This window comes from Trachemys scripta, chromosome 7 (assembly GCF_013100865.1).
Source record: "Trachemys scripta elegans isolate TJP31775 chromosome 7, CAS_Tse_1.0, whole genome shotgun sequence".
Taxonomy (NCBI): Eukaryota; Metazoa; Chordata; order Testudines; family Emydidae; genus Trachemys; species Trachemys scripta.
Genome location: NC_048304.1, coordinates 95931233 through 95948543, shown reverse-complemented (window position 1 = coordinate 95948543; position 17311 = coordinate 95931233). Strand labels below are relative to the sequence as shown.

Here is a 17311-nt window from a genome sequence, read left to right as displayed (position 1 = left end):
CTAATTTTACATCTTGACTGGGAGGAGACTCTCCTCTTATATCTGGAACAGATCAGACCAGCACCCAGAAAGCAGAGAGAGTATCAGTTGACTGAATAGCTTATTCCATTACCCAAATTTGGTACTTAATATCTAAACTTTTCCTTTCTTTTCATTATCACCAATGTTAATACTTATAAGTATATATTTTTGAAAAATTATTTGTATTCTTACAGTATACAAAATATACTCTCTGTAATATGTGCTACAGATGTAGGTTATCTTTAATTGGCAATTTCAATATAACTCCTTTACACAGAGTTAAAGACACTCTGAAAGGATATCATATCAACTTACTTTTGAAACTGTAATTTTACAGGTGTACTTGTATATTCTTGCTGTCTACGTACAGATTTTATTTGTTTCCAGACTTTTAACATACTATGTATTAAAGAAATATCTTTTTGCTGTTCTAGGTCATACAATTTCTTGGTATCTCTGCAATAAAAATATATAACAAAAAGATAATCTAATTCTCTGATAACAAAAATCAGAGACTCTATAATTATACTGCCAAACTTCAAGTTTTAAATAGAACACTTATATTTAAAATACTTTATTTCACAGGCACAGACTTAGTTTATTAAAATCTGCATATTCATTTTCCATCGATTCTTTCCACATACACTAGCAGATTTTTTTCAGATTCAGCACACAGCAATGTGAATTTGGTCCTTTGCCTGCATTAAGTGGGAAAGGGAAGAAAAATATGCAAGAACAGTATGCAGGTTTCTGGAATACAAAAAGATTTACTGTACAAATCTGGAAAAAAATAAGTCTGGCATGGTGACTAATTAATATGGGAATAAAATGAGAAACCATATCTTATTCTCTACATTTGTTCCTTAAAATTCTGTCAGTGAGCCATAATTACTGAGGTGAGGCCTGAACAAAGGTAACCTGAGATTCTGGTTTGTAGATATTCAGGCAGAAATTTGTTAAACTGTCAGACTTCCCTGCTTAGTATCTTGGGTGTTACATAGGAGATTAAAAGAATAAGATTGCTTTGTTGTGGTATTACTTTCTGCCTAATAGCCTCTGTATAAATATCAACTATTTTTGTTTAGAGATGGCCTCAAACCAAAACTCTAGAACCAAATGGCCCATAAATTCTGGGGAGGTTCTGATATGGATCCAAGTACTTTGCAGGTCAGGCCCATACTTCTTTCTACTTCTCATGATTTGGTGGGCATGTAAGCCTCTTTTCACTACACAAACTGTAGAAAAAATATCTAAAAAGAAACTAAATTCCTGTATTATTAGATGCAAACAATAAAGACTCCTCTGGAGTCTTGTTACTTAGACTGGAGCCCAGACTCTAGGACCCTATAAGGTGGGAGGATCCCAGAGCTCAGGCTAGAGCCTCAGCCCAAACACCTATGAGCCTGAATCAGCTGGCACAGGCCAGCTGCGGGTGTCTAATTGCAGTGTAGACATACCCAAGTTGGTATACAGCCCTGGGCCTGCTCTAAGAGTAGGAGAATTGTAGAATTCCACCAAGAGAAGTGAAGCACCAGGCCTGGCACCTCTGTGGGTACACTTAGACAGCCCAGAGAAGCATCACAGGTACAGTTAAGCCTTGAACAGTGACACCTGTTGCCCTTACCCATGCAAGTAGTTCCACAGACTTCAATAGGATTACTTGCATAAGGAAAGAGAATATCTAATATATAAATAGAATTTCTGTAGCATGATATAGCTAAATATATTGTTAAATATATCAAACAACTCTGTTATATCCAATTTCCACATTCACCATAACAAAAATTTTATATTATAATTTGCATATCATACAACTTTCTTGTTTCCAATAAGTGAACACTTTCCAGTTACTTGAAAGAGGCTGTTCTACAGCACAACGTCGTTCCAAAGACAAGTCATCTGGTGCTTTATGGTCTGTGTTTGAAATGTACTGTTTGTCTAAAATATAAGATTCTTGAAGTAAGGACTGTGTATTTCTCTAGGCTTTGTACAGTGCTGAGCATGCTGTTATCACCAAATAATAAAAAAAAATTAAATATACTATGCCATGAGACTTTCACCACTATAACTGCTACTGTGCATCAGCTCCTGCAGAAAAGTCACATAATGTAGTTTTAATTCTGTCTCTCTGTGGGAAAAGAAGTTAAATTGGTCATGATAGATGCTGGGAATGGGAATAATGGAAAATACTGGAAATGTGGACGTGTCAAGTTAAGGTCAGGAACTGTATGAAGAATTTTATTTTTTTAAATTTAAAATTAAACCAAATATAAGCAACTCCAAAATCTATTTCAGCAGCCTTTTATCATTAATATTTAAAAACAAATCCAGAAGCTTATGTACAGTTCTCATAACAAATGTAGTAGTTGTATGTTTAGAAAATAGTGCAGTATTACAATAGTTATGCATTATAAAAATGGATGTTTATTAAGGAATTCTAAGGAGTAGATTGAATAGAGATATAAGTTGTCAAAAGAAAACTCAGAACTGACAGTTGCATAGTGTAGTTGTAATATGCTTGGTTCTTTTCAATTACATTACCTTATTTGCCATTGGTAGTCATCTAAAGTTTTCCTGCTCAGTTGGCTTGCTTCCAAACTACTTTCTATTATTTTGGTAGCATTTATTAATGCTTTAAGCTGTAATAAAAATCCCATACATTGTTTTGAAAAAGTTAAAAACTTTTCTGCTGATTAGTGATAAGTTCCTACTGCATTCGGCAAAAGTTCCTACTGCATGCGGCAAAACTAATAAAAATATTAATGTATTATGCTGATGAAATACCAAACATAATCATACCTAAAAGGTACAAAGAAATCCATTACAGATGAAATGGCAGCTTTACCTTTACTTTTTCTGATTTTTGTACTGTTAATTCAGACCCTTTTGATCAGTTTTTGTATTCGATTTTCAGTGCTACAGAAAACTATAAAATGTAGATTATTTATCAGAGAACCCAAAATGTCATATTCAGGTCTTTCTCAAAGATGTGTATTTTGGCAACTTTGTTTTAAAAAAAATATTAACAGGGAGATCAAAAGGTTTAGGAGTAGTAAACACCATTCTTATCCTGGTATGATTGAGAAGCAACTACATGAGTGGAAATTTGAATTTCTAGCACTTTGAAGGTTTTCCACATGAGTGTAGTGTGGTTACAGCCTGGTACTTTTGTTAGTAAAGGTAAAGGGCCAGATTGTCAGTCCCTTAGCCACAATGTTGAGCAGTATTTTACGGAAGTCAATATTAAGGGGCTCACAATCTGGCTCGAAGTAAACAATATCAAATATGCATCTGAATCAGAGGATATTTACTTAGAGAGACTTGACTTTCTAGCATATTGGGAGACTGAACCTTTGCAACCAAATTAAGAGGTATTTTTTCATCATCTTGATCAGTGAACATTTTCATACAAGGCTTCTATTAATAGTAATTAAATATTAACCGCATTAATAAATCCTTGTGAGTCAAACAGAGAACATACCCCTATTTTTCTTAAATGAACTTTTAGGGCAAAAATCTATATTATCTTTTCTTATTTAATTATGAAATGTTCAGTGTCACATAAGCCAATAACCCAACACATCTGAATTAGTTTGAAAAAATGTTTTATAGTGCAAAGATTTAGTTTCACCAGCTGGCAAAATGAGCTACTAACTACAGGTATAGCCACATTGGGGAGTGTCTCAGTTATTCCCATGAACACAAAAATGTTGCCAGCCAATTATGCATGTCTTCCATAGACTGTAACTCTCCCCTGTCTTCTCTTATCCCTCCCAGCCTTTACCCCTTAGCCTGCTCTGTCACCACATCATACCTCACCCTTCTGATTCTTCCCTTCTCTTTTGTACTGCCTGGGTGCCAGCAAGGGGAGAACTGAGAGCACAGAAGAGACAATCTTCCAGCTCTCAAGCTCTACATCACAGTGGTCCCCAGTGACTGGGGGTACATCTACACTACAGGGGGGAGTCGATTTAAGATACGCAAATTCAGCTACGTGAATAGCGTAGCTGAATTCGACGTATCGCAGCCGACTTACCCCGCTGTGAGGACGGCGGCAAAATCGACTTCTGCGGCTTTCTGTCGGCGGCGCTTATTCCCACCTCAGCTGGTGGAGTAAGAGCGCCGATTCGGGGATCGATTGTCGCGTCCCAACGGGACGCGATAAATCGATCCCCGAGAGGTCGATTTCTACCCGCCGATTCAGGCGGGTAGTGTAGACCTAGCCTGGGAAAAGCAATTGCAGGAAGAATCCTGGTCAGCCCCTGTATCCCTGGGCCAGAGTACATTCCGTGCAGATATAATCTCAGAATTTAGGGGCCAGCCTCCAACGAAACTCTACTGAACATATACACACAGTGATTTACAGAGACTTATACATTTGGCTAAATTGAGGTGGATTTTCACATGGACAGCAAAAGGCACCTTTCTGAAACCAGGGCGACCGCTACCCTTCTCCAAAGTTTGGGCATGCTAGTTTCTCATTGAAACAGTTATAAGAACATTTTAACATTAGAAAAAATATTTTTCACTAGTTTTGTTCTCAGAAATGGTTGATCCATTTTTCTGAAATTTTATCCCTACCCCCACAAAAAAAATTGACCTGAGGTAGACACCCAGCATAGAATATTTTAGCTCAAAGAGTTTAAATTTGGCAAAGTTCTAAGGAACTGAAAACAGGGTCTTATAATGGAAAATTTTAGGCAAATTTAAGAATAGCCTTTGCTGACAGCTCCACCTACAATTCATACGTACATATACATACACATTTCCATCCCCTCCTGAACTGTGCATCTTTTAATTTTGAAATTGTCCACATTAAAAACATGAAGCATTTTCTTACCTTTTCAGATAGCAAGAGAGCTATATTATGCTGTTGTCTGTTCTGAAAGCATTCATAAAGTTGGAGCAACCTAGCAACCAACACATGTTCTTGGCTGAAAAGAGGATGGTGGCTGAACAATAAACTTGATATATTGAGATCTAGCTGATAAAGTTCTCCTTGACCCCCTGATTTAGTTATGATGCAGCTTTCCAATTCAGGTTGCATTGCCTGTTTTAAAATAAAATAAAATAAAATAAAATAATGTCTTTATTTCACATATCTTTATAAATATCACGTTGAAAGGCAGTGTTACTTACCAGTAACTGTATCTGTAAGAGTTTTCTTCTTTCAAAATCCAAAACTCTCGTTTCAAAATACAGAGTGATTTCAGTCTGTGGTACTCAACAAAATGGTAGTAACCTTAAACTGCAGTACTTTCTGACTAAAGCCAGCCTCAGACAAACAACAGATTCCCCCTTATACAGACAATAAATGTGAAAGGAGACAATCATGTACTGATGTAATAATAGAATTTGCACTAATATGACACTATCCCTCAAGTATCAAAGCACTTTATAAAAAATGGGTAAGCAATTCACTGATCCCATTTTTTTTAAAAAGGTGGAGCCACAGGGCAGTTAAGTGACTTGTTCAAGATCACATAGTAAGTCAGTGACAGAGCCAGGAATAAAACTTAGTTCTATGTTCTGTATCCATGATAATATGCTAAAACCAATTATCCTAAAATTAAGCACTTTATAATCTGCCAACTGTGCTATTTGAGCCAGATGATTTACAAGCCCTGAATATATTTATAGGCAGTGCCTCAGCCGAAGAAGCAGGAAGTTCCATAGTGCTATGCACTTCACCTAAAAAAAGCCCAACTAATTGGACTTTATGCCAGTGAAATACACAGAGGTTATGGGGCAAAATTTAAATCTCCTTTGTACCAGCAGGTCAGGGTACACTGCAGCAACTCTACAGCTATCAGTCTAGTTTATGAGTTGGAATAACTCCTGCCCCTCTCCTTGCAGTAACTGAGTGGTATATTAGGACCACTGGATCTGCATAATTGTAGTCAGTAGCCCACAACATGGGCCATGCCCAGCACCACCTTCTATGCCATCCTTTTTGGGCTGTTGAAGAGCCCACTCCCAATCCCCCACTCAAAGATGTTCAAAGATTTCCCTGAATGGCTGCTCTACTCGATAACCTGCTCCACCCACCACTCAAGGTATAACAGATAGCAAGATCTACAGTCCCAAAGAGGAACACAGAACTTTTTGTTAGCAAGTGATCAGAACCACGCTTAAAGCAGCTAAGTAAATTCTACTGACTCGTGGCGAGATATGAAGTGGGCATGACCATGTGGTCAGAAACAATGAGCGGCAAAGATAGGGATGTCTTGCAAGGAACTCTAGAAACAGTCAGGCTTGGGGAGAAAGCTTAAAATGAGGTTTATGTTCTGTTATTTGTGTTACCAAAAAGCCAAATCCAAGAAAAAGGGTAAATCTGACCTAATACAAAGTATTTACACTTTATCTGATGCTGGATGGGAATGCCACAGGCTCAAAGAGGCCAAATGTGTGCCTTAACTAGAGTGGCAGGTCGGTTTTGTATGCCTGGATTAAATTACTCTTAAAAGAATTGGATTTATAAATATTCAAGAAAAAATGGAAGATATTAAAATACATTCATTTCAGACTAAACTGTATACTCTTATGGGTTGCATTAAGCCTCACTGAAATTGATTAGTGTAACAACCATCTTTCATTCAGGTTAAGTATAAAATACAATTGAGCTACTTTATGCAACCAGATAGCTGAAACAATAGAAGTATCACTCAGAATATGGATACATAACAAGGCTTGAGTAACCATGTGACCCAAGAGGTTTCCCTGGCGACTGATAAAGCAAATGCAAGGGCTAAGGCATTAACTGATGGAACTGTATATGCCTGTGTGTGAGAGAGAAGCAGCAGCAGCAACACCAGAGAAGCTGAGAAAGAAGGCAGCTGAAAGCTGAGGACATTGCCACGCAAGAACTGGTAGTGTGCGAGCTCGAGGAAAAGCTGAGAGAGCACTTTCAGGCTATGTGTTAGCTGGAAAGGGGCTTGTAAGAGTGAGCAAAGAAACTACTGCCTCCTGCTGCTTGATTCCATCTGTGTTCACGGAAACAGGTCTTTATGTACATATTTGGTAAATAAATAGGATTGCATCGAAGAAATACCTCACTCTATCATCAACTTCTCCTCTTAATGGAAACAACCTGCTACAACCAGATTTTGGCTACCTGCTCAGGTCAAAAGGTAACAATGCAGTAGAATCCTCAGTGCACAGACTTTTCTGATTTTTTTAATTAAGTGATGAACAGTCTGTGCAATACCAAATGGTTCCATCTAAACAATATTATCACCCCTTCCCGACCCATTCTTGGGACTGACACTCCACGAAAGGGACTTTGAATACTGCCTAATGAAATATTTTGCCATGAAAAAAATACAAGCTATTAATTTTTGTTACATTGTCTAGATAAAGTCCCCTGAATAACTATAGCTGTAAAAAGTAGTAATAGCTGACCTTCTTGTATATTGTCTTTAATCCTGGACCAGTCTTAAGAGGAAAACTTTTTCTGAAGTTCCGTGATTGTTTGATTGGAGAAGGTAATGAAATTATTTCCCCACTTTCTTCAAACCAGTTTTTGCCCTTGTTAGAAATATTTCAGAAGTTCAATATATGTATGACGTTAAAAAATTCTATACATTTCATTTACTGATTTTATTTTAAATTTTACTTACAACATTTTTAGCTTTTAATAGAACAATATATTTACCCCTTCTTGCTTCAGAAGACGATTTTCCATTTTGTTATAACTTCTCCTACAAATTTCTGGTTTTCTTGGAATATACAATCCTTCATCTTCTAGGATGCGTGGCATCATGCCTTTTGGTAGTTTAAAGCTGTGAACCACTTGAGAACAACAATTACTGCATGTAAATTTTCAGCTAAAAGTGATGCAAATAAAATGTAAAACTAAAATTAAAAAAAAACAAGTATTTGTACTGGTGTAATTATTTTTACTTGCAAGCATAAAGCGAAAGAGTGATCAAAAGGATTGTTCTTGATGCTACTGTAAGTAATATTCCATAACTATTTCTAACACAAGAACATAAGTCATATAAGTAATTCTGATAAAATCAGACTGTTCCCAATCCTGTCAGCTTTCTTACTGCTGGAAAAGAAGGCTACCAAGGAGTCAGGTGGCACAGTGACTGAACAACCCTCTCAACCTAAGGGGTGACTCCTTCAGGTGAGGGTTAAGAAAGATTTGGCAGTGCTGTGTGAGGAAGTGTACTGCTGTTGTTACCTGTGCTGAACCACATCTATGAATTAATATTACTACTATTACTACTAATATATAAATACTTTGCATTTATATAGCACATTTCATCTGAGCATATAAAAAATACACAAGGATGAGCATTATTATCCTTATTTTACAGATGAGGAAACTGAGGCACAGACAAGTTTAGTGACTAGCCCAAGACCACAAAGGTTCTGAACTGATGTCAATGGAAGTTTTTCTACTGATGTTGATAGGCTTTGGATGATGAGTTGGTGGAAGTATTAGGAGTAGATGCTTGGATGCTTTTGGAGGAGGAGATGGCCCATATACAGGATGATCTTTCCAGAATCAGGGTATCTCTCCAACCTAAATCTGACCTAAAATATGAGGATCTGGTTTTGAACACCTAATTTATTCCAATTATCTCCTAACATCACCTCCCAGGCTTCTAAGTGGAACAACATAAAAATACAAGAACGTAGTAACCAATGACTCTCAAAACTGGAATCAAAACAACTAGAAACTTGTTACAACTGTTCCAGGTGGGAACACTTAGGCCTTGTCTACACTACGAGAGTAGTTCGATTTTACTTAAATCGAATATTTGGAATCGATATTGCAAAGTCGAACGTGTGTGTCCACACTAAGGACAGTAATTCGACTTTGTGAGTCCACACTAACGGGGAAAGCGTCGACATTGGAAGCGGTGCACTGAGGGCAGCTATCCCACAGTTCCCGGAGTCCCCGCCGCCCATTGGAATTCTGGGTGGAGCCGCAAATGCCTTCTGGGTAAAAAAAAAAGGGGCCAGGGTGCTTTTGGGTAACTGTCGTCATCCGTCCATCACTCCCGCCCTCCCTCCCTCCCTGAAAGCGCCGGCGGGAAATCATTTCGCGCACTTTTCAAGTCATTGACAGCGCGGACGCCACAGCACTGTGAGCATGGAGCCCGCTGCAACCATCGCTGCAGTTGTGGCCGCTCTCAACGCCTCGCAGCTTATCATACAGGTTGCCCTGAGGCAGATGCAGAAAAGTCAGGCGAGGAGGCTACGTCAACGCGGTGATGGCCTGAAGTCTGAGAGTAGCACAGACCTCTCAGAAAGCAGGGGACCCAGCGCCGAGGACATCACGGTGGCAATGGGTCATGTTGATGCTGTGAAACGGCGATTCTGGGCACGGGAAACAAGCACTGAGTGGTGGGACCGCATAGTGCTGCAGGTCTGGGATGAATCACAGTGGCTGCGAAACTTCCGCATGCGGAAGGGAACTTTCCTTGAACTTTGTGAGTTGCTGTCCCCTGCCCTGAAGCGCAATGACACCCGGATGCGACCAGCCCTGACTGTCCAGAAGCGAGTGGCCATAGCCCTCTGGAAGCTTGCAACGCCTGACAGCTACCGGTCAGTCGCGAGCCAGTTTGGGGTGGGCAAATCTACCGTGGGGGTTGTTGTGATGCAAGTAGCCAAGGCAATCGTTGATGTACTGCTGCCAAAGGTAGTGACCCTGGGAAACTTGGAGGCGATCATAGATGGCTTCGCAGCGATGGGATTCCCAAACTGCGGTGGGGCCATAGATGGAACTCACATCCCTATCCTGGCACCGGACCACCAGGCCAGCCAGTACATTAACAGAAAGGGCTACTTTTCCATGGTGCTGCAAGCACTGGTGGACCACAGGGGACGTTTTACCAACATCAATGTCGGATGGCCGGGCAAGGTTCATGACGCTCGTGTTTTCAGGAACTCTGGTCTGTTTAGACGGCTGCAGCAAGGTATTTACTTCCCGGACCACAAAATAACTGTTGGGGATGTGGAGATGCCTATAGTCATCCTCGGGGACCCAGCCTACCCGCTAATGCCCTGGCTCATGAAGCCCTATACAGGTGCCCTGGACACTGAAAAAGAACTCTTCAACTACCGGCTGAGCAAGTGCAGAATGGTGGTGGAGTGTGCTTTTGGACGTCTCAAGGGGAGATGGAGAAGCTTGCTGACTCGCTGTGATCTCAGCGAAACCAATATCCCCATTGTTATAGCAGCTTGCTGTGTGCTCCACAATCTCTGTGAGAGCAAGGGGGAGACCTTTATGGCGGGGTGGGAGGTTGAGGAAATTAGCCTGGCTGCTGATTACTCACAGCCAGACAGCCGGGCGATTAGAAGAGACCAGCGGGAAGCGCTGTGCATCCGGGAGGCTTTGAAAGCAAAGTTCCTGAGTGAGCAGGGTAACCTGTGACTTTCTAATTTTGTGTACAGAGAAGCCTTCACCCCACTTCCAACACACGTTTCAAAATAAAAATAGTTCTACTTTGTTAAAGCACACCGTTTTCTTTAATACTGTTTTCGCGGGAATTTTTTAAAACTGGGACGCAGACTGTGGTGCGGAGCGGGTGTAGTGTAGTCGCGCGAATGCAGCTTCTAAACTCAAGGACTGACAGGCTCCGCTGCGGTGGGATGGTTCTTTCAACGGAGCCTGTCACCCCTCCTGATACGGACTGTGTGTATGGGGGGTCTATGTGAGTTTGTGGCAGGGGTGGGACGGTTACAGATCCCCTGCTGTGTGGCTCTGTGATCCTGCCTAAGGACCGCCGCTTAAGATCTCTAACTGCCCTCCCCTGACACAAAGTCACAGAGCAACCCACCCCCCACCACATAACATGAAAAGAACCTCCCAGACTAACCAGGGTAAGTAGTCACTGCATCACTGCACTATGTATGTGCCCTGCTGCTGTGCCTGCCCCCGACTATGTACCCTGCCAAAGGTGACTGTCCTGTCCAATTACCAACCCCCTTTCCCCCCCCTCCTCCAAAAGAACATGATGGAAACAGTAGTTAACAGAAACATATTTTTTATTATCAACTACACATGGGACTGGGAAGTGAAACTTGGACGGGGGCTTGTGTCAGGCGGGAAGGAAAGAACTTGTCAAACTTTGGGGAATGAGAGCCTTCTGCTGCTCGAGCTCTCTGCAGGGGTGGAGTGAGAGTTAGCAGGGACTCTGCCGCCTCTCCTTCTGTGCACTTTGGGTGAAGGGAGTATGGGACTTGGTGGCGGGGGAGGGCGGTTAGAGATGGACTGCAGCGGGGCTCTGTCCTCCTGCCTCCGTTCCTGCAGAACATCCACAAGGCGCCGGAGCGTGTCCGTTTGCTCCCTCAGTAGTCCAAGCAGGGTTTGAGTCGCCTGCTGGTCTTCCTGACGCCACCTCTCCTCCCGATCCATGTTGGCTTGGTGCATTTGGGACAAGTTCTCCCGCCACTGGGTCTGCTGTGCTGCCTGGGCTCGGGAGCAGGCTATAAGCTCTGAGAACATGTCCTCCCGTGTCCTCTTCTTCTTATGCCTAATCCTCCCTAGCCTCTGGGAGTGTGATGACAGGCTAGGTTGTGAGACAGTCGCAGATGGGGCTGTGGGAATGGGAAAAAGGGAGTGAATTCCTCAGAAAGATAAATGTAGTTGTGAACAAAGAACATAGTCTTTCTCTGTGAACAGGACCATGCACAGCACCTATCACATGCGCACTCAGCACAAGGTCGAATTCTCGGCCTTCGCATTCAGTGTCTGGGGTTTTGCAGAGCACTTTTGAGAACCCTGTCAGGACAACGGAATTGCTCTTGCACGCAGACATGGTAAGCCGTAGATTCGTGGCAGCTTAAAACTTTAATATTAGCAATGGCCTCATTTCACATTGAAATCAATGTCGGTCCCTGCTGCCAGCAATCCGGCAAGCAGGAAGTCTGCTCCTGTCCCACACCCTCGCGGCTGTCCCCGGGAACGATCCCTTTCGGCTGACCCTCTCCCGCCTCCACCGCGTGGCTGCAAACCAGCGGTTACAGTTCTGTAAAGGAACGGTAAAGCAGTCCCAACACTAACATTCCCCTACCTCATTCAAAGCAGGTCATCATGAGCGACATCACCCTCATGAGGATCTCTGAGAGCGACAGACAGAGAATGCTCCGGGAAAGCCTTCAAAGACCAGGGCCGTATGCCGCCATGCTGTGCCAAGCAATGATTCCGGAGTACTTGCTAGTCTCGTGGCGCGGCAACGTGTCCTACTACGGAGGACCCAATAAGGCCGCTCTCCCCAAGAACCTAATGCAGCGGATTTCAAATTACCTGCAGGAGAGCTTCCTTGAGATGTCCCAGGAGGATTTCTGCTCCATCCCCGGACATATAGACCGCATCTTACTGTAGCTGCAGTAGCAGGGACTAAACAGTAGAGCGGCTTGGGCAGGACAATCATGCAAAACCGGACATTGCTAGATTTTTTTCAAATAGTTGCACTGCCCATGACTGAACCGTTAAGTTAATCAAACTAATCATGAGAAACCCATTTTTTAAATTGTTAATAATCATGTTCTGTTACAAATAAATGTTTAGATGTTTACAACACTTACTGGATGATCCTTCACCAGATTCTGTGTCCGGGGTAACGGCTGGGGAGGGTTGGTAGGGGATCTCTGTAAGGGTGATGAAGAGATCCTGGCTGTCGGGGAAATCAGCGTTGTGAGCGCTGTCGACTGCCTCGTCCTCCTCATCTCCTTCCTCATCTTCCCCGTCCGCTAACATGTCCGAGGATCCGGCCGTGGACACTATCCCATCCTCAGAGTCCACAGTCAGTGGTGGGGTAGTGGTGGCGGCCGCACCGAGGATGGAATGCAGTGCCTCGTAGAAACGGGATGTCTGGGGATGGGATCCGGAGCGTCCGTTTGCCTCTTTGGTCTTCTGGTAGCCTTGCCTCAGCTCCTTGATTTTCACGCGGCACTGCGTTACATCCCGGCTGTATCCTCTCTCTGCCATGTCTTTAGAGATCTTCTCATAGATCTTTGCATTCCGTCTTTTGGATCGCAGCTCGGAAAGCACGGACTCATCGCCCCACACAGCGATGAGATCCAAGACTTCCCGATCAGTCCATGCTGGGGCCCTCTTTCTATTCTGAGATTGCACTGCCATCAGTGCTGGAGAGCTCTGCATCGTTGCCAGTGCTGCTGAGCTCGCCACGATGTCCAGACAGGAAATGAGATTCAAACTGGCCAGACAGGAAAAGGAATTCAAATTCAAATTTTCCCGGGGCTTTTCCTGTGTGGCAGTTCAGAACATCCGAGCTCTTACTGCTGTCCAGAGCGTCAACAGAGTGGTGCACTGTGGGATAGCTCCTGGAGCTATTAGCGTCGATTTCCATCCACACCTAGCCTAATTCGACATGGCCATGTCGAATTTAGCGCTACTCCCCTCGTCGGGGAGGAGTACAGAAGTCGAATTAAAGAGACCTCTATGTCGAACTAAATACCTTCGCGGTGTGGACGGGTGCAGGGTTAATTCGATGTAACGGCGCTAACTTCGACATAAACGCCTAGTGTAGACCAGGCCTTAGAGCTTTCATTGACTTACATTAAAATTGCCTTATTTCCTCTGTACTGTAGTTCCCTCGTTAAATCAGCTGCAAGATGACCATAACCCTATTCTTGACAGAGCACACACCTCACAGTTCCTCACTATGTCCACGACTACTCTCCTCCTCTAGCAAGTAAAGATTAATTGGTTATCTAGGCCCTAAGTGAGATCAGATGATTTATTAAAAGAAACCTTTATCATTAAAAAGAACAAGGAGTACTTGTGGCACCTTAGAGACTAATGAATTTATTTGAGCATAAGCTTTCGTGGGCATGCATCTGATGAAGTGGGTTTTAGCCCACGAAAGCTTATGCTCAAATAAATTCGTTAGTCTCTAAGGTGCCACATTCTTTTTGCTGATACAGACTAACACAGCTACCACTCTAAAATCTTTATCATCATCTGGCTCTGTGTATTATTCTTAAATTCTATACAATCTTGGACGTATCAGTACGCCGTCTCCCTCTGGAGTTAATGGAAGCTTTGTTATTGACTTCATAGGGAGCAAGGTTAGGCTCCTTAATTTTATTGTACTCTATACTTCCAATAAAAATATTTAAAAAAAAAAATCAAATTAAGATTTCCCCCCTACATTTCTTTTATCTGCGATTCATTTTTTTAACGGTTTGACAGCCCTAAAAAAAATCCCTCAAAGTTAAAAAAAATTCTCATTATTAAATATATGTAGTTTAGATTAGTAAATTTAGTAATTTAGATTAGTATTGTATAATTTGTAACATTTTGGGGACTGTTTTTTTAACTCTTATCTGTCTTTAAAATACCTAAAATATGACACATTTGGTAGTGTATAAATAATAATTACTTTTTTTTCTGGCAAGAACACTGATTTAACGTTTTAGCTGATCACTACAATTTCCTAAAATTCTCCCCATCTTCTTCTAGTCCATTTTGTCAACTGCTATGGTGGCAATTTCTGTCCAGCCATGAGATATGTACTGAAGCTGCAGTTAAGTTAAGGCAATAGATAAGTTGGTATGGGTTAATGTAGATAAAAAGGTATGTGGCTAGGTGGCAGATGGTTAAGATGATTAGATGATATGAGCTGAGAGATAAGACGGTAGATGGTTGCAATTAAGGATCTGAATCACATACCCTCCTTTATTTGCACAATTTAAGAAATAATTACACATTTTTGTCATGTAATTTTTGCTTTTTGTAAAATTGAGCTTAGTTCAAATGCTAGAGCTACTAGACTAGAGCACAGATACAGATCTATCTGGATTCAATATTGGCTCTGAAAGTTTACTTTATTCTTTATCTTCACTTAATTCACCCTGAGAACTGCACATGCCATAATGCTAACAATAGTAATGCCATTCATCATACACTTAATAATTTTCCTAATTTTATATGAAAGGCACAATACCTGGAGAACTGCTTGGCACAAAAAGATGTTCCCATTGCTTGTTAATCTGCAGTTCATTGCATTCATATTCAGCAGCTTTCACTTCAAGCACATCTGGCAATAAAACTTCTTCCATACTATCAAGCAGAGGACTACTTTCATCATTCAAGACATCAAGATCTCGATGACTGTCATGTATTAATTTCTGCTGTTCATCAAAAAAATCAATTCCATATACACACAAATTAACAGAATGATGTGATATATATGATAAATATCCATATTAGCATAAAAGGATTGCTTGATAAATTAATCTAAATGGACACAGTAATCCTCAGGAAAAGCAAATTTTCTGTTTTGTTTCCCTTGCCTATCTATATTATTTCTATAATGTGTATCACTATAGTATCTAAGTGCTGAACAATGAAATAGCCTTCAAACCTAGTTGTACCTTCCATGATAGAAGAGACAGAAAATCCCTGAACTTTGAGTGACATAACTCAGAGTAACTCATCATCCAGAATTCTTTTTTTTTTTTTATTTCCAAGAGAGCAAAACATTTTGCACAGAAAGTTTAAAAAAAAAAAAAAAAAAAAGCTGGCTCTCTGATTAGGAGAAAATGAGCCTCCTTCATATCCTAGAGAAACCAGAATAAAATATAGACCTGTAATACTTGAAAATTTATATATTTTACTATTTTGTGTGACATTTTTTATATTTCAGAAAGGAAACAGATTCAAACTAATGTATGACCATTTTATTCTGAAAAACAAACAACATTTATTATTTAACTACAGTAGCACCTATTGTGCATTAGGTCTTTCCTAACATTCATGAAACACATTCTGTTTTCTAAGAAGCTCACAGTCTAAGGAATCTACGTTCAATGGGGCTATTCTCGTTTCTAATTTAACCACAAGTGACAGTTTGGGGAATCTATGTACAGCTTATGAATTCTGTTTGAAATTGGTAACTTTCTATATGTTCGTATGTCAGACTGCAAACTGCACTTTTTTGGAAGGGGGGGAGGGGTCATCTGCTTTCTCTGCTGTCTTTGCTGGACTGAAATTCCAAGAAGTAGTGACATAGGGCCAACAATGGAGGGTCGTTACACTTTTATGGTCCTTTATATACATGTATACCCCTTGGACAAGGAACTGGCTACCACCCTGGATAAACCAGTTTTTCAAGTTTGAATTTGGTATGAGGGTAGAGGGAGATAACTAAGCAATGGATCACTGGTGGGAGACTGAATACCTGATGAGACTGATCAGCGTACTACAAAGGAGGTTATAAAAGAAAGGGTCTCTCACCAGTCATTTTGGAGAAAGAGGGAAAAAAGACCAGAAGTAGGCTGCGGGAATGAGAGGGACTCCATGTTCTGAAAGAGAAGCCATGTGCAAGAGGGAAGGAGAAGAGGAAGGATGGATGGATCCTAGACTCCTTAAAAAACTCTGACATGACCCCAAAGAATGCTCAAATGTGGTGAGGAAACTGAAGCAGAGAAATGTGTACAGGATTTTTATTATTCTATCCAGATCCCTCCATTTCTTGTACTATCTAAAGTAAAGAGTAATTTTGTTAGAAACCTTTGCAAAGCCTGGTGGTTATGTGCCAACTATCACACATCCATGGAGAGGTAAATGTACCCACAAAGTACCCACAAGGTTGGAGCTCTGCTTAAGCAACTGGTGTCTTGGAGGAGTCAGCACTGGTCCTTGAGTCTTACAGCAGCTGAACCATGAGGTCCCACTTCCATGAAGGTGTAACAAAGTCTCTTCCCATAAGTGTGCCAAAGAGGCTAAAGAAAGATACAGTGCTGGAATCTACTCAAACCCAGGGAAGCTTAAAGCACATGGGTCTAGCACAGGGGTGGGCAAACTTTTTGGGCCAAGGGCCACATCTGGGTGGGGAAATTGTATGCAGAGCTGGGGCAGGGGGTTGGGGTGCAGGAGGGGTGCGAGGTGCAGGCAGGGGGCTTAGGGCAGAGAGTTGGGGGGCAGGGTGCAGGAGGGGTTAGGGCTCCGGCACGGCACCGCTTACCTAAAGCGGCTCCGGGGTGGCAGCAGCGCGCACCAGGGCCAAGGCAGGCTCCATGCACGCCTGCCCTGTCCCCGGCCCCACGCCGCTCCAGGAAGCACTGCGGCCCCTGGGGAAGGGAGGGGCGGAGGGCTCCGCATGCGCTGCCCTTGCCGCGCCTCCAGAACCTCCAGCGGTTCCCAGCCAATGGGAACTGTGGGAGGCGGTGCCTAGAGGGAAGGGCAACACACGGAGTCCTCTGCTCCCCTGCCTGGGGGCCGCAAGGAAGTGGTACCAGCCGCTTCTGCAGAGTGGCGCGGGGCCCGCGGAGCCACGGGGGACAATCCCGCAGGCCAGATCCA

The 17311-nt window shown here is 42.2% G+C and overlaps 1 protein-coding gene across 1 annotated transcript in view; it reads right to left on the bottom strand.

Moving 5' to 3' along the window:
* CC2D2B (coiled-coil and C2 domain containing 2B) overlaps positions 1 to 17311 on the bottom strand; it is a 96904-nt gene that overhangs the window by 65655 nt on the left and 13938 nt on the right. The window contains 6 exon segments of the mRNA XM_034776860.1: positions 337 to 477; positions 2563 to 2660; positions 4862 to 5071; positions 7423 to 7548; positions 7676 to 7812; positions 14952 to 15138. Of these exon segments, the coding sequence (XP_034632751.1) occupies positions 337 to 477; positions 2563 to 2660; positions 4862 to 5071; positions 7423 to 7548; positions 7676 to 7812; positions 14952 to 15138 (899 nt within the window).